General features: G+C 37.7%; 1 protein-coding gene across 6 annotated transcripts in view; it reads left to right on the top strand.

Moving 5' to 3' along the window:
• MAP3K7 (mitogen-activated protein kinase kinase kinase 7) overlaps positions 1–21,186 on the top strand; it is a 47,720-nt gene extending 26,534 nt beyond the window's left edge. Inside the window, exons 12-18 of one of the 6 annotated variants that reach the window (XM_014964620.1) lie at positions 156–236; positions 6,738–6,805; positions 12,400–12,508; positions 14,369–14,455; positions 15,265–15,326; positions 15,890–16,005; positions 18,093–21,186. In XM_014964620.1, the coding sequence (XP_014820106.1) occupies positions 156–236; positions 6,738–6,805; positions 12,400–12,508; positions 14,369–14,455; positions 15,265–15,326; positions 15,890–16,005; positions 18,093–18,273 (704 nt within the window). In that variant the 3' untranslated portion in view covers positions 18,274–21,186. The remainder of the gene's footprint in view (positions 1–155; positions 237–6,737; positions 6,806–12,399; positions 12,509–14,368; positions 14,456–15,264; positions 15,327–15,889; positions 16,006–18,092) is intronic. The other 5 variants (XM_014964615.1, XM_014964616.1, XM_014964619.1 and 2 more) reach the window with 5 other exon arrangements.
• Positions 21,187–22,470: the final 1,284 nt, after the last annotated feature.

The raw sequence follows: 22,470 nt of genomic DNA on the forward strand, positions 1-22,470 counted from the left end.
TGAGTGGAAGGCAATGCAGTTTATTCTGCATGACACATTTTTGCATGAACTCTAGTTTAACCAAGTTTATGAAAAATGCAATATTAGGAATTTAATAATTTTGCTATTGCCATTTTAGTGTTTTGCATGTGTATTGTATATGTGTATTTTTTCAGCCTATTCCAAGCCTAAACGAGGCCATCGTAAAACTGCTTCATTTGGCAACATTCTGGATGTCCCTGAGATCATCATACCAGGTATCGCAGACCAGGTGAACGGGTCAATTGGTTAAGATGCCGGAATAATGATCAGACTGCTAAAAATACTTCTTGCTCCAGTTGCTCTAGGGCAGAACTAGAAATTATCCCAATAATTTTTTTCATAATGTCTCTCTAAAGAAGAACATGATATTTTAAACTAAAAGAAGGGGATATGTAGATTAGATTTTAGGAAGAAATTCTTTCCTGTGAGGGTGGTGAGGCACTGGAACAGGTTGCCCAGAGAAGCTGTGGCTGCCCCATCCCTGGAGGGGTTCAAGGCCAGGCTGGATGGGGCTTGGAGCAACCTGGTCTGGTGGGAGGTGTCCCTGCCCAGGGCAGGGGGTTGGAACTAGATGATCTTTAAGGTCCCTTCCAACCCAAACCATTCTATGATTCTATGATTTTAGTACAAACTTAATTTTATCAGTAAAGGATTCAATCTTCTATAAGAACTTACTTTTATTGGTAAAGGATTGCTTCCTGTATGATCTTCACACTAAGAGTCTTATAGCACAAAATGATATATGCAGTCTTTTATTACAGTACCTTATTTGGTGAAAATGGACTCTAAGTTGAAAAATTCCTGTCTAGGCAATTAGCTTGCCCTGGCCTTTGCTGTGCTTGAGCCTCCATTTTTTAATCTAATCAAATATCAGTAGAACAAAAAACTTAAATGCATTACATACAGAACTTCAAATCCATGTGATACTTGTGATTAAAACCAATTAACACTTAATCTATGTAATTCTTACAGCTGACTGCACTTTTCTAGAGCTAAATGTGTCTGCATGAGGTATTTCTGTTGTGTTTAAGTTAATGCAAGCGAAAATTATTAGGAAAGCCTTTTGACAGGAAGATCTGTATAATCAGGCACCATAGCTGGTAATTTCAGTTGGGACTTCAATGAATAATTACCATCTATCCCAAGTCTATATTTAGTTAGCAGCGTATCGTTTTCCTTTCCCATTCCTTTTTTTTTGCAATCAAAGTGGATTTCTCTCTTTCATTTCATACTTCTCAAAGCCTAAAAATAAGCATAATCAATCCCAGACTGATCGGTACACCATTAGCGGTATGCAGGTCCCATCAAAATGATTTGTTGGAGGCAGGAGGTGCAAGTAATAGTATCTACTGCTAATCTAGAGGTCCATTAAAAACTGTGGACCCTCTGCTCTAAATATATGTCATCTGAGGAAGTTTCCTTGTAAATCTTGACGTTCGGTATTTTAAAGTTGAATGCATAAGATAACTTTTTACAAAGGTTTCTTTCAAATAACTTTATTGAAATTTACATATGAAAATTCGGAATGAAAAAGTAGATTCCAAAGAACAATAGCACTACCCATGGAATGAAAATCCTACTTGGCATTGAGACAGCAAATTGGCAAGAAATGTTACTGGTGTAGCTTTCCGCTGTGGTTTTCAAACAGTCCTGGCCTGCCATGACGTAAGTGAAAGCCTGAGAGAGCAAGGAAAGAGAAAGTTGAAGAGATATCTCAGGTTTTGCAGTGCCAACACGTGATGAGAGCCATGTAACAGCACTGAGGCTTCCAGGAAACCTTGAAGCTTTTAGAGAATAAATAAAAAGTCAGTGACACGGAAGGTCATGTCATTTTCACAAAATAAATTGTACCAGTCTGTTGGTGTTACTTATTTAGGCAGAGGAAGTCAATTATTCTTCGCCTGGACTATTTTAATTGAACTAGACAGGCTGGGAACTCCAAGGTGAATTTGGAATAGGTATAAGAGAAACAGAAACCTGTAGAAATGAAAGAAGGTGCAGGATTAGAGCAAGCATGTTAATGAATTTTCTCAAAATTTATTCTTAAGGTATTTAAGTCTTAAATAAGCAATAATGAAATTCACTGTTAATGCTTTATCAGAAGCAACTATTCGTAAGAAGATGATTAGAGTATCACATAGGGTGAATTTTGTTGTGACTGGGGAAAAAAATTAGAAATAGGGTAAAATCCAGGGTCATGCACAGTGGGTCATACACTTTTCTTTAAGTTTCCTTTAATAAGATGACAGGACCATAGCAGATACATGCAGATTAATCCCAGGTAGCATAAGCCACTAATGTAGTGAAAACCAGCAGTTGTGCAAAACTATGTGAAATGATTCATTTCCAGGAAAGACAAGAAAGGACTAACACTGTTTTACAGGTCCTTGATGAGGTTTAATCATGAATTCAACATGCTATTCTGGGCAGCCATATGAAAGAAATATACATGCACTGTGAAATAATAGCAAGGAGAGCTACTAGGATGGTATGGAGAATATAAAGAAGAATCTGAAAGGGTGACTTTTTTTAGCTTATAAAATGAAAGCCGAGAAATGAATAATTATTTTCTGTAGGTGAATCTGCAGCTAAAGACTAGGAAAAGAGAACTACTTAAGCAAAAAGACAGTATTGGCACTCTGGAAAACAGATGTAAATCGTCTACAAATAAGTCTGGGCTGTATATGAAAAGTTTTCTAGTTGTCAGAACAGCTTTCCTGTAAGAATCACAAGGCCAGAAAAAAAGAGATTAATCATTATGTGACAGGGATGTGATAATCTTGCCCAGTAAAATTAGATTTATCTGTATACTAAAACAGTTAGTCAAAAGTACCTTGCTTGGTTATTTTAAAGACAATATAACGTGGCCTGTTTCTCACCTCTTTCCTTTCCTTACTCTCTCAGCAGAAGGCTTTCAGTCCTGGCCTCTTAACACGCTTTTCCTCCTCCCGTTACGCTTCCAAGACCCCCAAAGCAGCACCTCCATCTCAATCCCAGGCTGTTACATTCCTTAGTGCTTCTGCCACGTTCCCAGCTCCTCCAAACTTCCCTGGGCACGTCCGTGGGTGGGATGAGCCGCCCGTGTCCGTCCGTGGTGCTCGGTGCTGCTGCCCCAGGTTCTGCTGAGCACATGGAGAAGCAGCTGCTGCCGGAGAGGGGAGGCACCGCGCAGGCATCTTACCATGAGTCAGCTGCTTTGGGGCAGGGCTATTTTAGAATTATGAGCAGTGCATCTGCTATCATTGGGCTTTTTCGTAATGGCTTGCCCCAGCTGCTTCTCATCCACGGACTGATTATGCTAACGGGGTCGTAAAATACAAATTTTTTTTATCAGTTGAAGGGAAAATGCTGGCAGAAGTGGACCTTCTTTAGATATATTTGTTCTTCTTTCTAAATAGCTTTAAATAAAGGTGAACAGAACTTTTAAGATACTATTTTGTGTTGCTGGCTTATAAAACTGAAAAACTGAGAAATGGATCAACGAATTCCTTTTTTTGTGTAACACCTTGGGAAATGAGTTTTCAGTGGTGCTCTCCTGCAATTGAATAGCCAACTGAAGTACCAATATATTTTTTTTTCATTTATACTATAGACAATAAGCACCAACATTTCATTCTTCTATATATATGAAAAATAAAACCCTTAGTAAGTACAAAAGGCTTGAGAAGCTATATGTTTAAAGAAACAATAAAAAAATCTGAAGTATAGTTTGTAATATGGTCAAGACAAATAATCAGAACACTTTTTTTGATACAAACCAGTCAAGCAGCATCTAGGAGATAAACTTTCAAGTATATCCTTTCCTTCACTGGCAGCGTTAGACTTGTCACTCATATAGTATACATGCATTTGGCTTTGTAATTTTGCAATCTGAAACCGTGCCACAGCGTTAAGATTTTTACGGCGTTGACACTGCATGAATGAATACTCAGGATAGACACGTTCCGTTGAGTGCCTTTAGGAAGTGGATAGGAATTATTGATGCTTTAGGTCTGTAATTTTTCCATCTACTTTTCAAACCAGTATAAGCCAGAAATCCCACCCTTGTCTCCCCAGATCACTTCATTCTTCTGGAATTCATATCAATGTCTTAACTTCTTTAAAATATCTTCCAGCGCTGTTGCACGTCCTGCACTGGGAGAGGGGTTTGGGTCCTGTAGGTGTGTAAGGACGAGAGGACTCTGTGCAAATAAGGGAGTGTAAAAGGAGATGCAAGTGTCTGCTAAAGGGCAAGGAGAAGAGTTGGTGGCTGGTCTGGTATTTGGCCGGGGCAGAGAGTGATCAAAAGCCTTAGTAAGTTGTAGAATTTGGTTTTGCTGCAGTATGCAGGGCAGCACATGGTGGAAGTTTCCTGTTCCTTCAGCATTTCATTTTAGAAAATAAACAACAGTATATGAAACAACTTCTTTCTTTGAGGCCAGGAAGAATGTTTGTTATGTTTGATTTTTTTTAAATCCTTAAAATCCTGGGAACCACTGAAATCCTGACATAGTGCATCAAACCACCGTATATTAACTTCTGTGCATTTACAAGTCTCTTAGTTTTTATAAGGAGAAAAAATTAGTTTTAAATGGATGTAGAGCTAAGAACAAGATCAAAACTGTGAGAGAAAAGCATAGAGAAATAGGGATAATTTCAAATAAAGATTATATGTTGTGTGTTTTTCGATTGAAATTTGTCTTGAATCTGGAGCAATAAGTATTTGTTGATTCGTAGTCTGTTTCTGCTTTGTCGAAGCTATTTGCCAGATGTCTGCAGTAGCTACACTAATTAAAATGGCATTGCCTAGTAGAGCTTGCTCTTCCCTCATGCTACTAACTTGAAGGTATTTTGTTTAAAGATGTTCACTTATTACAACACAGTAGTTTTGGCCCCTCATTCTCCCCCCCAAGGCATTTTCTTTTCTTTCTTGCACCCCACCCTGATTATTTTAATGTTTTGGCAGCCATGATCTAATATTTCAGCAACACATGTGCTGGGTTCTTTAAATTCACAAATGTTGCTAATCTGAAATGAGAATTTCAGATATTTTTGCAAGCCTATTTCAGCTGAGCTAATTTTGTAACAGTGTTGTTGAATGAAACGTGCACATAATTTTGTATCGGTCGTGGGTGGATCACCCAGATCTTGAATATTGAGATGAGCTGTGGCAGCCAGATGAAGAATCCACAGCACAGAGTTCTAGTAAATGTGTAATCTTTTTCATGTTTGTTCAATGATTAGGTAGTTAAAAAGTCCACTGCAAATGAATAAGTTCAGAAATACTGATGTAATTTGTCATTCATATGATCTTTAATATCAAAGTATTAAGCATAATATAGTTGTTGTTGCTTCGGTGTGTATGTACTTTCCCTGAATTTCAGAAGTAAAAGATCAAGACCACAGAAAAGCTGTAATTCAAATTCACTTGCAGTTAGAGCAAAGAATATATTCCCATTCTAGAATCCTTCTTGATTTTCTTATATGCTTGTTTCTCATAGTACTTCTTACAAATTTTAGACTATGAAATGTCATATGACAAATTGGTAAAGTGACACTGAGAACTTTCTGTATTTCTTTTATGGTAGTGTCTTCCTACATGTGGTAGTACCTATATTTAAAAATTTAAAGTATGATACGGTGAAATGTATTGATTACTATTAAATAGTCTTACATTTTTGTAGTGACTGTTGCAAATCAAACCACCTGTCAAAGCCAGGCTGTGGAATCCACGTGGAAATGATGCTGAATGAGGAGCATCTAAAAGGTTAAAGCGGCGCTGCCCGTCGCTGGGTGAGGGGCTGTGGGGATGCCTTTGGGATGCTCCCCTCCCGGAGAAAAGTTACGTCAGGCAGAGCCAAGAGCAGGAATTTTTTTGAGCATTGTCAGCTGTTACTCAGGACGTTTTGGTGTTTCCTTTTGGACAGCTGACCTGCTCTCAAGAGACAATATAAACAGTCACCGTAATAAAAATCAAAGTAGCCCTGGGAGATTCTGTTGCATAATCTCCTTTTATTTTTAAGGAGACTTCGTTTCCTGGATATGCCTTTGATTGCGTGTCAGTGTTAAAATTTAAACTGTTTTATGTAGCTGTCACTGGTGGATAATTGCTAACAGGTGGAAGGAGAAGAGGAAAAGATTACAGCATTGTGCTCAGTAGGTTGATGGTGAGATGTGATTTAGCTGAACGGTCCCCTTTTCACACTTCCCAGGGCATGAGAACAGGACGTAGTTCTGCTTCATCTGAAGGAGACAAAGACCAGAAGGAAGCGTTTTTGCTGCTTAATTTTGGGGAAGGGAGCAGCACACGGGGAAAAGTCCTTGCTGTGTTCCTTGAGCACACCAAAGAGCACCAGGTTCAAGCTGGCAGGCTGTTATCTTCGCGGTCTGGCTTTTAGAAATCCCCATAACGTAACGCACTTGAAATAGATGTCGTCATCAGCTCCTGCCCCGAGTACTAAGCCTGATCAAATCCATGTGACAGAAGATGGTGGAGTAGAGTGCAGCAGCTATTCATGTGGTAGGAGTGGTTATTGTATTAGGTTATACTTTTTTTTGTTGACAGGCCAGCATGTTTTGAGTTAAAATTCTGCAGCTGTCTCTCTCTTCCCCCCCCTCTCTCACTTTCTCTCTGTGGATTTGTACAAATTCCAAGCTCCTCTGCAACAGTCGCCACCCTTCGTGTTTTGTTCTGAACAGATTTCACTGGTTTGTTTTTGTTTTTGTTTTTTTCCCAGCAGGAAACGGACAGCAGAGGCGCAGATCCATTCAAGACCTTAGTGTTGCTGGGACAGAGTCCAGTCAGGTAACTTCTTTCTCCTCTCATCTTTATCTTTCAGTAAAGTCACCACCAAATCGGTGCAGGGAAACCGGTCTGGAAATCTTCACCTTTTGATGCTTTTGTAGAAGTGATGTGGAAGCTTGGCAGACTTTAGTGTTGTTTGTATTGCATTTAAATGAGATTCCACGAGGGTGATCTATGAATGAGCTCTAGAAGAGAAGTGTTTTCTGTACAGCTCATGCAGCATTTGTCATTTTTATGTACACACCATTTTTGTGTGCCACTTAAATTGGCTGAGGGCAGATGTTATGCAGGAAAGCCTTTTCACCTCTCTGCATGTAGAAAACAATTGTAAGTGCTCCTTGTGATTCTCTGAAGCAGTTACACATACATTAGACTCACTTTTTCCATAAATGTAAAAAGCATGTGCACCAGTATTATAAATGTATGTATTAACAGTCTCTGAACCCTGAATAGTAACTTAAAGTAGTATCTCTCCATTTCTTGTGACAGGTTTACAGGAAGGTGCTGTCACAAGGAATTGCTTAAAAAAAATGCTGTCTCAATAAAATATTTTATAATAACAGCTTTTTAGCTAGTATCATAAGTGCCATGGTAACAGACACAGTGGTATGCTATATAAAATTGAAATGAAACTAAGAACAAATTAAACTGAGAACATGTGAAATGTGAAAAGTACAGCTAATGCTTCATTCCAATGTGTTTGTTTTGTGGTTTTAAGTGCTTTGTTGTCTGTTTCAATAATTCACAGAGGCTATTTCGTTGTTAGTGTGAATTGGCAATTTTTAGATCCCTATTATTATTATTTGGATGTGGGAAATTGGAGCTTAGCATATTCATCGGGTTAATCAGGTTTCCATATTAAACAACCTACTGCAATAATCTAAAATAGGTGGTAATTTTTGGAGCGTGTAGTTATCAGGAGGTGAACATTTGATCCTTCTTTAATTCCATGGAGTGTGATAGCCACAGAAACTTCATCCGTCCTCCAGGTATTATTAGGAAAATTTATTATGTACATCTATCAGAAAATAACAAATGAGTCTTAAATACATTTTGCTACCTTCAGAGAAGACAGGTTGGTTAGAAAGAAATGAATCTGCAAAATTCAGTAAAGAAATAGGTTGGCCTATTCATTTAATTGTAGAACTAAAATTATGTGAGACTTGGGGAAAAAAAATTAAGTGCTGGTACGTCAGTTACACCAAATTGCACTGACTCATGTATGAATATATTTAATTATAGCTTTTTTATTTTAAATTTTTCATTCTCTTGATTTTAATGAATGGTTAATATTTAAACATATGTAATTTCAGCATTTACTTCATATCTTAATAACTATTATAATAACCTTTCTTTGAAAGCTGTTCAGCTGCTTGTATGGATATTCTAGCTAAATTGTCCTTGGGGCCAGGAGGATACAGAAAAGTGGGGCGTTTTTTGTTTACCTCACCAATTTCTGGTGATGGTCTGTAGAAGTACCAGAATTGCATTTACTTTCTTGCTTCTGATGCTGTACATATTGGAAATCTAAGTGGAAGAATTGCAGTTCTCAGAAACATAATGATAACGTCTGGGAAATGTAATATTTTAACAGGCATGAAAAATGCACTTTGGAATAAATTTTTGCACTGTCGATATAGAAGAATAATGAATTTTCATCCCCTTTTTGGTGTGAGAAGAGATAGAAAAGTGCTGAAACTAATGCTAACTTTTGACGCACGTATGTTTTGTATATTTAAAAAAAATAATATGAAAGCAATGAAGAAAGAAAGTACAATGTAATTATGGCAAAAGACTTAAGGTTATGTTTTGTGGGTTTCTATAGCCCTGGACCTCAATGCCTTGAATTTTTTATTAAAAATCTTGAAGTGCTATCCATATAAGCAAATGGATAACTTCTTCTACTAGCCAAAGCAGGAAAAATGTCTGTAACTAGCATATTCTGTGGTCAGTTTGTGATACCTCCCCGTATGCACCATACCATCCGTAGGTTAGCCTTTCTAATATGAAAATCCCCTTTCCCCCCTCCCTCTCTTCATTGCAAACATCCTTCTTCCCCACATTCCATTCCCTCTTGCACCCACCCTGGGGCACAGCCTTCCTCTCCGAGCCCCCGCGGCACCGCGTGCCTCCGCTCCCGCACCCAGCCCTTGGGAGCCCTTGTCCCACTCAAAATTGAGGGATTGCCACGATGCTGCTTTTCTTTTCTTTTCTTTTTTTTTTTTTTTTTTTTTTTTTTTTTTTTTTTTTTTTTTTTTTTTGTCTTCCCTGTTTGACTGACACACTAAAGCCCATCAGAAATCTTTGTATTAAACGCTTTTTTCCTGAAAATTGCTGCTGCGTCAATAGAAAATGATTCTGTTGTAACTTTTTTTTATCAGAAGGCTTTTCCAATTCAGAATGGAATTTTTGTTAAGGTGAAGGGAAAAACACTGGACTTGATAATTATAAATATACCAAAGTTTGGGGTGCTTACCTGAAAGGGTAGACCAAGACTGTTGTCTCCCTGCTTAACTGCTGGTCTGTTCTAATCTGACCTTCTTGTATGTTTTATGATTTTATGTATATTTTATTTCTGTGTACTGTTAGAAGATTTTTTTTGTGTGGTTTGAATAGCTGATGGTTACTATTTTTATATAGTTGAGACACTTCTGGCGTTTTCCAGTGTTGCTCTTACTGATGTTACCAACAGCAGACAGTAATTGTGCTTTGCAGGTGCTTTTACTCCTGAACTGACCCTTTTACATCAACAGTTTAGATAGGAAAATATGCTCAGCCAAAGGTTTTCCATCATTGGATCAGCTATTGGAGTGGTTTGGTGTTGGGAACATGTGTTTAAGCCTGATTTTTCACAGATGTCTCTAGTGCTTGGTGACCTTAGACTGGACCATCCTCCAGGTGACACGAGTAGCACTGATGCAGCCCTCTCTGTACAGTCAAATGCTACATTTCCATTTGTTTCCATCCATATACTGTGACGCCCTGTTCATTTTTCCACATTTTTTTTTTTTACACTGAATTGTTTCTTCTGCCTTTCCATTTCCTTGTACGTGCATTTTAAACCATTGTGTGGTACCACCTGCCCAGCACTATTGCTCTGCCTAAACGCCTCTGTAACACAAAAACAGATGCATGGGCTCTGAACTCCAGCCATAAAAGCTTTCAGGGGCTTGAAGGAACACAGCAAACCTGCAACTTCCACTGCATAGAGTCTTTACAGAATTTGATATTTTATAGAGACACTGAGAAACATATTTGGCATAATCATTCAGGAGCTTCAGGTTGTGATCAGATGCCTAGTAAGGTATCCATGCCCTTGCCTGTGTATCTTTCATTGGGTTGGTTGTTTTGGTATCATAATATCAAAACTAACTCTTTCAAACTTTTTTTTTTTTTAAATAACTGTTGCTGAGCCTTTGTAACTCTTCCAGTTTACTTTGAAGTGGAAAAAAAAAATATATATTAAAGATAACCATGTACTGTGTTGAGCAGTTGAGAAGCAAGGTCAGAATGTCCATGCGCACAAGCTGAGTGTGGTGATTTGGGGGATCTGATATTATCCAGATGAATCATTCTGTCCGTGAGATTGTGGAATTGGTCACAGATACACATTATTTTTTCTCTCCCATTTCTAAGCGAGATAAAAATCCACAGATGAGGAGATGAGAAAACAAGGCTAGTAATGATGATTTCTTTAAATTGGGTTGCCCATTTAATTTAAACTTGAGTGGGGGGATTTTTCCTTGGAGCACACTAGCTTTTCAAGCCTGTAAGCCTTTGAGAAATGAAAGCTGAGAGGCTGACGATGCCATGGAGGTTTGGCCACCTGGCAAAGGTGATTTGAGTGTAGCCTGATAACCAGTCTGTTGAGTGTTCTGAGATACCTGGAGGAAGCAAGGACAATGATGCCCAGGAAAGGGTAGCAGAGATTGATTGCTAAAGAACAGTCACTGGCTTTACCTGAGGGACTGGCATCCAGGAGGCCTAAAGCATCTCACTCAACACACTGAAACGCTGTAATCTGACAGCTGTTCGGTTTTGGGAGCTTCCCTTGGGCTTTGCAATGCCTTTTAGATATGCTTCAGATAAGAATCCTTCATGGCTAATTCTGGTAATTTTGTCTAAATAACGTTATCGAGGAGCCGTGGGGTTTTTTCTGTTGATGGATGGAAACAATCTGGTACAGCAAGTGATCTAGTTCAGCACTGAGAAGTTCCTGTAACTAGACTACTCCTCAGGTGCCCTTTGCTACCAACAGTAGAAACTCAACAAATCTGCCTTTGCTTGAAGGACTTGGATGCTGTTGAAAGTGCTCGCTCTGTCTTCTGACCTTTCTCATCAGCAGAGTGTGTTTATCTCAGATCTGAGGACACTGACAGTACTCTAAAAGCTCAGCAGCTTGAACCTCTCCTGATGTCAACAAAGACTCCAACACAAAAGCTTTTTCAAAATGCCTGATGCCGTCATCCTGATAATATCATCCATTGGATTATTTCTACAATATTTTATTGCCCTGTTTCTGGCTACTGACACTGAAGACTAAACGGCTAATAAAAATTACAGGAGAAACATAATGCGGTTGAAATGATGGATATTTCAGTGTGTAGAACCTTGTTACTCTTTGGATTGTTACTTGACTGAAATCTTGCCTTAGAAGAATTAAATTAAGATATTTGGAAATTAGAGTCATAAAGAAATGCAGTTTCCAGACAATGTATATTTGAGTGCTGCTTTTGAAAAATAGGGACATTTCATGAATAATTTCATTATAAATACACCATATTGAAAACTGTTGTATTTTAATAGCATTTTTTCTTTTTGCTTCATTTTTTTTTTCCTGCAAAACTCGCTGAAGTTTATAGCCTTAAGTCCTTTACTGTGTTAATTTTATGTCAGTGAGGGGGTATATGAAATGCAAGAATATATTTTTTAAATAATAATTCTGAAAAAGCAGGTCAGTAGAATAATGAAGTTTATATTATGGTTTTTTACTTTGGTAAGCAAAAGGACTGGAGGAGTCAAGCTGTGTTTAAAGGAATGTCGTACAGAATTTTTAGTTCTTAAGTTGCTTTGTGAGAGAGAATGTGTTCATTTTCTAATTGCTTTGCTTTGATTGATTGATCCTTTTGATTAAACACTTCTTTCATGTTTTCTGAAGATGAACCCCATAACCTCTGAGTTAAGACTTGAACCATAAGAAAACTGTAGATCAATACACCGCAGTGCAGTTACCAAGATGCATTCCTTTAGTTGAATGTAGTTCCATTCATTGATTAAACATTGGAAACAAAATATATTGAACACATTTATTACTGTTATGCTGAATATCCAGATTATTTACATCTCTTTTTATACAGTAAAGATGGAGTAGAAATGGGGATGGAATTATCCCTGCAATGCTTGTAAAGTTTATCAAACTATCTGGACAGCTTTCAGGGTAGAAGCTGGGGGAAGAGGGTATTGGGAGGATTAGAGGTTCAGGTTTCTTCATGTTTATTTTTCTTTTTAATAATGTTTTTTAAGTGAATTCTTCAAAAAAAAATCTTCTGCTAATGTTTCATGTCATTTTATTTTGTTTTCTTTTATCATTTCAGGAGAGTAGAAACAGCAGTAGATCATCTAGTCCTAGTGTGAGAATGATCACTACCTCGGGACCAACCTCTGAAAAGCCAACTCGTAATCCATGGACACCTGATGATGCAGGTAATCCTTGGTTCACTAGTTTACTTTTTGCCTGTCAAAAATATGAAATATTTATTTGATTATGGTGCAGGGTCTATGCCTAGACATTAACAAAATTAAGCTGTGAAAGTCACAGTCTATTTTAGTTTTGCTTAAATTAAATCACTACATTACTGCTTTGTTTTGCACACTGGCTTTACGAACTTTTTATAAAGATTATATTAAGTTAAATAAACTTGTAAGTATTTTGCTCATAAGAAAGTACTGTAAATATGTAGTGATATTAGTATTTAATACAGATCTTCTAGAGCCAGTTTTTGACTGTAGTGTGGTTTGGGGGAATTCAGGGAATAAACATCTTAGAGCATTTTAGTCTTGTGCATTTGTATTATGAATGCACAGTTAAAGCTTTCATTGCTCTGTCTGGAATGAAATGCTGTGTAGGTGAGTATCAGCTGGAATATGTTCATTCTATTTTTTACTGCCTTGTAATTTTGCTTATGCAGAATGTACATGTGCACACAGTCTTCCTGTTTTTAAATGAGCTAACATAAGGGTGTCTGCAGAAGCGTTGTACTGCTGTAGCATCACTGTTCCTTTGTTATGAAATAGGTTTTAAAATTAACATAATTTAATAGTTGAATTCAATTTCAAAAGTCATTTATGAAAAGAACAAATACTGGACTGCATGAAAACAGTGACTCCCCATCAATTCCTTTTTAGAATATAAACAAGAATTACATTTTTGTTACCAAAATACACCTGTTGAACTTAGGCTCAAGCTGGGACCTCATAGTGTCTCAAATTCTGAAATCTTTTTCTTGCGATCCATTTCATCTTTGGCTGGTCAGACTCTTTCATTCTCTTCCTATAACCAACTGCAAAATAGCAGCTCACATGTGGACTGACTCTTGCACGAGCATATATACAATGTACACTGATATTTTACCAAATATAAGGTGATTCTATATGTAAAATATGTACTATCCTTTTTTTTTTTTTTTTCTCCCCTGTTTAAGTGGGAGGGAAACACACTCTTGCATTTTGCTCCTATGCTTTCTTCTTTCTGTCCATTGTCACTTTGCCTGATGACCCTCTACGCCTTGTCACTCATCACTTCCCAAAACCCTTGGTCACTGCCACAGCCCAACCTGTGCCCTCTTTTGTGTGGCTGGGGCCCTGAGTTGCTTTAGGCAGTGAGCACTTAGGGGAATTGCTGCCTCAGGCAGAAGCAAGCTCTTACCCAATCAATAATTCATTGGGAAATGCAAGTTGCTGATCGTGTGCCAGCGCGAAGGCAGTTTGTCCCAAGTGTTTGGCCTTTAATGCAGCACAGAGCTAGAGCTAAAAGTCAGGTCCCTTTTCTGGCCCACAGAAATCCCTCCCCTTATACACAAGTAAATACCACATGTATGGGGTTTTTTTTCTTCTTAGGTTTATGCAGTCCATGAATAAAGATTTTTTTATTTATTTATTTCTGAAGAGAAATAATGTTAGTTTTCTGTGAAAGAGGATCCATTTTTGAGGACGCAGCTGAATCTGGTCAATCACAAGAAAAGTTACAGTGCTGTGACAGTGATGAAATGCTCAGGAATGTAATCTGAAGTATTTTGCATGTATTGTTGTATTTGAAACATTGCAGTAATTCCTTTGCTGTAGCAGTATTCCATATATGGCAATAGTCTAACGTAGGGAAGGACTTTTTATATTGTTCTCATTTAAGATACTGTGGTGATTAAGTCTCTGGTTTTAGGGTTGTTTTCTTTTTCTTTTCTTTTTCTTTCTTTTTATTTTTTTTTACCACCTTCCAGTTTCCTTACAAGCATACACTTAACCACTTTTTCTCCGTTCCCACTCTCTTATTTCTGTTTCCTTTTGAAGCTGCTCTTGGAGATAGCATAGTCTTTGAGGGCAACACCTTAGTTTCTCTACCACGACTACTCTGTGGCAGGTGCTTTTGGGGTATGGGTAAGCAGCCCCTTTTTTTTCCCCACCTACCCTCCTCCATATAATCCTCTAGTAGCTATAATGCAGCTATAAAATCAGTAGTTGCTCCATGTGTCTTTACTCCTATGTCACTTAAAGCTTAACAGTAACCTTGTGATCCCCAGATTGTGGGCTACCAAAAGATAGGATCAGAAACGTGTTAATCTGGAATGAAAGCACTAGAGAAATCCAGAGTAACTGCAGTGTAAGAAGAGAGCAGCCAGGCCCAGGAAATAGATTGGTTATTGGGTTCCTTGTTACCCACAAAGCGTCTCTGCAGAGCAAAGAAGATGCCCTCAGAGCATGTTACTGGACATACACAGACCTTGCTGGGAGTAGGTTTCAAAACTGAGCAGGAGGTTGTGCTTATTTTATTTTGGCAGAGCTGGTTTGCACAGCTTCTAATTTTAAAATCATTAGATGCATGGGCTGGCTGATCCTTCATAAACAAGAATGAAATGGCAATTTTTTTATAACTAGAGAACATGCTTGCAAACTGTATAAAAATAGTATATTTAAAAGCTGTATGCTGTTACATGGATTCTAGAAGTGTAGGATGATAACCTTAATCTTTATTTCTTCTTGGTGTGATAGACCATACTTTTGAAGTCCTTAACTTTATCAGAAAAAACAAAATGATTCATCTGCCTTGGGATTGGAACGCTGCTATTTCCATTTGCCTTTCCACATTCAGATCGTGTATTGTGATATTATTTAGCATTCTTGTTTTTGTCCTGTAAGAATAAAAGTAACTCTGAAAATACATTCAAACTTTCTTGGTGTTGTTACAGAGACCAATGGGTCAGATAACTCCATCCCAATGGCATATCTTACGTTAGATCATCAATTACAGGTAATAAATATATACTTCATTAGATACTTTATCTCGTATTTCGTTCTAGTGTGTCAATTTGGGGCTGCAAAATATAGTGCTACATATTTACCTGTGTTTATATTCTGTCTTAACTTTTGACCAAGGCTAAAAAAAATATATTATGTAATCTGAGATTGGTTGACTGAGATTTGACCAAGCTATTAAAAACCAACCCTGGGAAACATGATCCTTAAAACCAAATATAAGCTGAGTTTGACTGTCAAAATAAGACAATATTTGCTTGAGTGTTACTGAATTCAATTGTATTCATTTAATTTTGGAGGGAGAGGGGGAATCAAACACTGCTTTGATTTTTGTTCCTTGTGTCAAGGACAGTATCAAATTAATAATAACTGCAGATTTGAGGTTTGAGTGAACTTTTACATCAGTGCAGTAACATTTTCCAGGACATGTTTTAATGCTTATTTTTAAAACCTTACTGGTTTTTAAAAGGTGTTATAAATACACTGCAGAGACATTCTAACACACTATATACTAAGAGATCAGTTCATTAGTTTTTAACATGTCTGATTTATTTTCAGCCTCTAGCACCATGCCCAAACTCCAAAGAATCTATGGCTGTGTTTGAACAGCACTGCAAAATGGCACAAGAATATATGAAAGTTCAGACAGAAATTGCGTTGCTGTTGCAGAGGAAGTAAGTGAAACACCTTGAACCTTTTCTGTTCTTCTGTATGTTTATTTTACCTTAAGTCTATTATATGTGACTAGTATTTCTGCCTTTATGAGGATTACATTTTATAGGGCATAATTATTTTCCAGACTTAATCTCAGAAATACTGAGCTGCTCAACATAGGTGAGTGATTCAGAGCAGGTAATCGAAAGCTTAAATCAAGGTTCTTCTTCTGGACAAGTCCTGCTTTGAAGTGTGTAGCACATCTGTGTGTGTAACATTATAGTAATGTTTGTTTGTAAATGAAATTCATCTAAATTAATTACTTGGACTTTTGAGGAACCTTACCATTTCATTTCATGCACTGTCCAGTAAAAGAACTTAAACTGTAATACGTAGTTAATCATTTGGATAATACGTTATAGAATTTTGAGTAATATATCAGTTACTTATTTTGCATTTAGTTTTTTATGTTATATACCTGACTTTATCAATCATCCCGTTGTCTTACTGGTGTCAGCAACACGTCTTGTATTTTTCTAGCAGGGGTTTAGGACCCAGTACCAAAAAGCCATTATGTACCACCTTACCCTTGTGCACTAGAAATAATCTCTTTCCTCTTACATCATGTAGCCATATAAGGGAAGCAACTGCATGTATTGTTGGATTGGGGCCAGAGTTATTGCTGATTCAGAGCTTCAGTTTGCAGTATGTTTTCTTGTGTTCTGCCTCTCAGCATTTCTGTTTCCTGACACTGGGGAGCAGCTCTGAGAGGTCATTATGTGCTCCCAAGGGCTAGGTCATCTGTGCTAGACCAAGGAACCAGCTTCTAACCTGCTGCTGTCTGAGCCACTGCAGGCAAGAGCTTGTTAATGAAGAGTTTGCCTTGGTGTTTGTGGAATAGCTGATGAGAAATGTGTGTGTATAGACCTCCTGTACATTAGAAACAGCATACAGAACAGGGGGAAGAGCTGATGTAAGATCAACCTGTTAATCATCTCTTCACTTTTGGCTTAGCATCCTAAAAACAATTTTTTTTTTCAAGTGCAACGAGAATTTTTAGACTTCGTGAGAAGATACTGAAGCTAGTCTGAACATCTTAATTTTGGTCTTATTTCTGTTCTCCCTAAGGGTCAATAAATTATATAAAAATGTGGGTTTGTTTCAAAACTATTAATTCTATACCTTTAGCTTCCTGCTTTATCTTTCTTTCCAAAGAGTTTGCAAACACATTTCTCCCAAACTCTTCTTTCTTAGACAGAACATAATTGCCCATGGGTGTTAAAACAAAAAAATAGTATGATTGATGAACTTAATCCTGGTTAAGGTAGTTATTAGTTCAACCTTTATAGAATAATTAAGTTTTCTTTAGCTGTAACTACAAACCATATGGCAACAATTAATTAACATGAACTGTCTCCTCTACTATTTTGTTGCTAAAATATTGCTGGCAGCTTGCCTTCTTGTCACCTCATAAACAAATAGTAAAGCAAACTGCTACATCAGTTTTGCAGGATAATTTATAGCTAGTATTTCAGTGTGTTTGTTCCTCTAAAATTGTCACTAAAAAACATATTGAACACTTATGGTGTAAATTAAGTGAAATGACAGTTTAAAAAAAAAAATTTGCTTGATTCTGCTTTTCTACTGCTTTAAGAAGTTGGAGTCCAAATAGAAAACAGCGCTTCACTAAAAAGTTACCAAAATTATTGCTGTTTGGCCTTTTAAGTTGCCTTTTGAGTTTTTAAATGTTAATATTGATAAACAAAATTAGAGTTTAATATATTCATTAAATTCTGTGTGGATCCTTAGATGTTTTACTGTGACCTGTAGAAAGCCATTGTATATAGGACATTTTTAGAGATTGAGGCTATGGCTTGCAGCTATTTTAAAGTTTTTAAATGTGGATTTGATTTGGAAGATAATTTTTTCCCAGGCTATAGTAAAGAATATGATTTTCTTTTTTGTCATCACTTTTTTTTTTCTCCACAAAATATCACCAACCATGAGTTCAGACAGATAATCAAATACTGATTTGAAACATATGAAGTCATCTACATACAAATAGAAGTAGATTATATACAATTTCTTTTTTTTTTTTCTATTTTAGACAAGAACTAATAGCAGAACTGGACCAGGATGAAAAAGACCAGCAAAATACATCCCGTCTGGTACAAGAACATAAAAAGCTGTTAGATGAAAACAAAAGTCTCTCAACTTACTATCAGCAATGCAAAAAACAATTAGAGGTCATCAGAAATCAGCAACAGAAACGGCCAGGCACATCATGATTTCCTGGGACCTTTCAAATGAAAAATATGCACAGAAAAGACTGATTTAATTTTTTTATTATTATTATTATTATCATCCCTTATTATGACAACTCCTGAGTGTTAGCTTCTTGGTGTGATCTGTATTTGTCTGCTACACTTAAGATCATTTAATTTTCTTTTTCCTATGGTGGACATCCAGTTCAACAGGTTAATGGAATAAGGTGAGAAAACAATGACTTGAATTAACCAACAGCCCTCAGTTTCAAGCAAGAAGGGTGGCTGTGTGCATGCTCCTTGTGTGAAGGCTACCTAACAAGTGTTAAAGTGGCTGCTAAATTTTAAGATCTTGGGTTTAGTTTTTCGGTGTTACCTCCATAAGAGCAAAACAAAAACTTTCCTGTTTAAGAGCAGTTTTGTTCCAGTGTCTCATCTCAAACTATTAATATGATGATTATTTTCAGGACTTAAAACATGCACCAAGCTGCAGAGGTGATGCTGGCTGACCAGAGTCATTCATGATGCGTTAGTGATGCCTCTTACCTGTAGAAATAGTGTTATTATTTTTTTTCCCCACGTACAAAATGGTAGGCAAACTGATGCCAGCATCCTTGGTTCAGTGCTTTGATAGCCCTGCATTTTGACTAATACATTTCTTGTAATCTTGCATTCATAAAATATTTGAAGTAAAAGGCTGTATTTTTCTTTACTTTCTTGGGGGGGAATGGCATGCAATTTCATCTAGTTACTGGGCAAAAGTTATGAAGGTGACTCACTGGGCAAAGTAGGTCCCTTGTATAAAAAAGGGAAAGAATGAAAAATGTTTGAAAGTGTGTTTAAAACCTTTAAAGCTTTTCTCCCTGTAGCATCTTTGGAAGGAAATTCAGAAAGCATATGAATGCAGAATTTTAAATACTTGCTCCCTTCATACTACTTTTTGGGTTTTATTTTTTTTTCTTACAACTTATTTGCTAAGAAGCATTTACCACAAATGTAAATAAGTTTGTTTTGGATAGGGAGAGGAGGGTTTGGGGAAATGAATTTATTTTAAATAGCAAATTATGAAATGGAGTTGAGTATGCAAATAGCGGAAGCTATTAAGAAAATGAGGGAAATGGCTTAGATCTCCATCAGGAATCTTAGTTATTCCACTCATTTGAGCATAGTTCAAAGGAAGTCCATTACAGAATGCCTGCTGCCTTTGCGACTGAAGAATTGCATTTAATGAACTCAAGCAGAATATGTAATGATCAGCGTCATTATTTACCATTATTACATGGGAGAAAATAACTACTTGTTTACATTGCAGATTGATTATTTAGATTATGAATTATCTTTTAACTGGTACAAAAATGAGGCCCTTCTAGGTATCATGAGAAATTACTCCTTACATAAGCTCTGGGCATACTGAGTTGTGGGCAGGGTTTTCAGAACACTCTTTTGCAAAAGGAAAATAGAAAATTGAAGTTTAGCTGCTGAGCCCTCAAAATATAAGAGAAGTAATGTGAAATTTGACTTACGCTTATTTCAAATGAGCAATTATTCATAAAAGCCCATGAGGAGAACTTGGGAAAACATTAAAACCTCACAGTAACTTTGCCTGATAAGAAACACTAATACTGTTGTGCTTATCTGTGAACAGAGAAGGTGACGAACAGTTTACTGAACAGTGTCATCCTGTCCCCAGAATAAATCTATTGTTGGCAAACCTTTGGTAGTTAAAAACCCTTCCCTCCTTTTATTTAAATAAAGGAAGGGTTATCATTCCCAAAATCTTAGCAGATAATTTGATTAGTTGGCTGAAACTGATATTGGGATCATCTTAAGGGCACACATATTTATAGCAAAATGTAATTGGCAGAGAAAATAACTGTAGTATTAGGAATAGCACAAGTGATCCAGAGCATTGCTGTTCTGTACATCTGTCCATCTACCAAAATGGACACACTCGGTGATGAGCAGCGTGTTTGACATGTGCTGGAGCATGGAGAAGAGCAGCTTAAACACTGATGCTCGACTTCAGATGCACAGTCAATAATTACAGACAAAAAATCATTTCCTGGGACGCTTCTTACAGTTTGCCTTGTCATAAGAGAGAGAGGCTTGTTATGCTGGGAAATCAGGATTGTATAGGAAAAGTCACTTTATGGCACAGTTGGAATAAGGAAGGTGAACGCAGCACTAACTTTATGGTACATAATACAAAAGTCTGTTTTGACAGTCGCTTCTGACTTTTCAGGGTTTATATTCAAAGGGTCTCAGACTGTAAAGTGAATTCTGTGCTTCCACGCGCTGTTGAACTCGGCTCCAGTCAATAATTAGGTTGTGTTGCTCTCGTAACTTACAGAGGGAATTTGGAGTTTGACCTTTTGCCTTCAAATTGTCCCTTCCTTCCTCAATTCCACCAAAAATTTTAAAAAGCATTTGCCCAGATATCTGTGAAGTGTTCTGTGTGGCAAAAGCCATGTGTCACAAAAACAGCCTGTAAGGGTAGAATAGAGTGGTTTGGGCTAAAAAGAGCTTGAATTTGGGTGACCGTTATTCTTTTCATAAGGCTCTTATTTTAAAGTTGTTTACAAATGTACTTTTATTTTTCTGTTAAGCTATCTGGAGTGTTCAGGAATTTTTTTTTCATGTACTCTTTTTGTCCAGTTAAAGCTGTTCCTCTAAGAATGGGGGTGAAACACCCAGTTTTGTCTGGGCACTGCCTTCTCCGAAAAGGTTAACAGGCTCTGCTTTTTGTTACAGTATGTGTTCTGTAAGATACCGTGTAACTGAAAGTATACTTCTGTACACTGTGCAGTTCTGCCAAAAAACGCTTTTTTTAGGCTTTTTGGTGGTTTCTTTTTTTTTTTTTTTTTCTTTTTGTTCTGATGAGAAGTTGAAGATTGTAATTCAAAAGTTGTACATAAAACGGTGAATGATTTCGTATGACCCAGGAATGAGCGGTGTGGCTTTCTGCTGCGGGGTTTCACTGCCGTGTCAGGAATCTAAGGAATAAAAGCAGAGAGACTTCCACAAACATCTAGTGATGCCCCAGGGCTCGCTGGGGAGGGGGGAAATCCTTCATCCCCCCATGGAATCCCACACAGGGTGGGGGAATAATCATCACGCAGTTGTTCCCGCCGCCAAAAGAGAATTCTTCTGCCATTAGCTCTTCCCTTCCTGCGTGCAGAAGCAGGGTGTAGGATGAATAGTCCTCCTCATAGCTGAGCATCCAGATATTTTAAGAATGCCACGTCTTTCGGACGGATGTTCCACAAAAAGATAAGCGCTCGTCTTTCCTCGTGCCGTTCGGACAAATTCCATCCCCTGGAACTTCTCTGGTTTGGTCCTAGTGGGTTTGACTGCTTGAGAGTTTCCGTTGTGGAGACAACCCCTTCGCTGTCTCCTTGCCTGTGAAGAACACCAAATTGTGCTTTCGGGCTGGTTCTGAGCTGCTTTGGACAACTCGGCGGTTTCAGGTGCCCTGCTCAAACCTGGAGGAGGGTTTGAAAGGATAAGGGCAAAAAAAGCTGTGGCACAGTCCATCCCTCAAAATCCACATTTCCCTGTGGTGAACTGCTTGAAGAGGAGGATCTGGTGAAAGTAAGCCTGTGTATGTGTATACATGCACACGTATGCACACTGTGATGTACCTATGTGTATAGGTGTAGAGAGCCGCGTATAGCAAATCAGAATTGTTAGGTGACTCTTTATTTCCAAAATCTGAGCTTTCTTGTAGCTATCTTGTACTTTAAAAACATCACTAGATGAGCAGTGCTCTGTGCCTGTGAGGTCAAGGCAGATAAATACAGGTGTGTGGACAGGAGAGGACGTGGGTTATTTCCTGCACTCGAGTAACCCTTCTCTTCTTTGAGATCTCCCTCTGCACGTGGACAGATCTGCTGCAAATGTTTTGACTTTGAACCTCCGGTCATGGAGGAGTACTTCATGAAAGAACAAAACTGAATTTAGACCAAATACTTAAAAATTTTTAATCGTCGATAAAATACTGCCTTAAAATTTTTAAAGAGCCCTGCTAACCTTAGGGCTTCAACCTAAGTTAATTAATGAAAAAAGGGGGTTTATTCATAGCCGGGTGCTTTACACTAAGTAGCTAAAAATTTGAGATGCTCCAAAGGATGAAATAGGCTTGTGTTCACATACTTGGACATGCTTTGTCCTTAACCCCCATCTCACTTGGGTAAAAGCAGCCCGGCTGCTCTCGTGCTTGGG

Source organism: Calidris pugnax, unplaced genomic scaffold (assembly GCF_001431845.1).
Source record: "Calidris pugnax isolate Ruff unplaced genomic scaffold, ASM143184v1 scaffold219, whole genome shotgun sequence".
Lineage (NCBI taxonomy): Eukaryota > Metazoa > Chordata > Aves > Charadriiformes > Scolopacidae > Calidris > Calidris pugnax.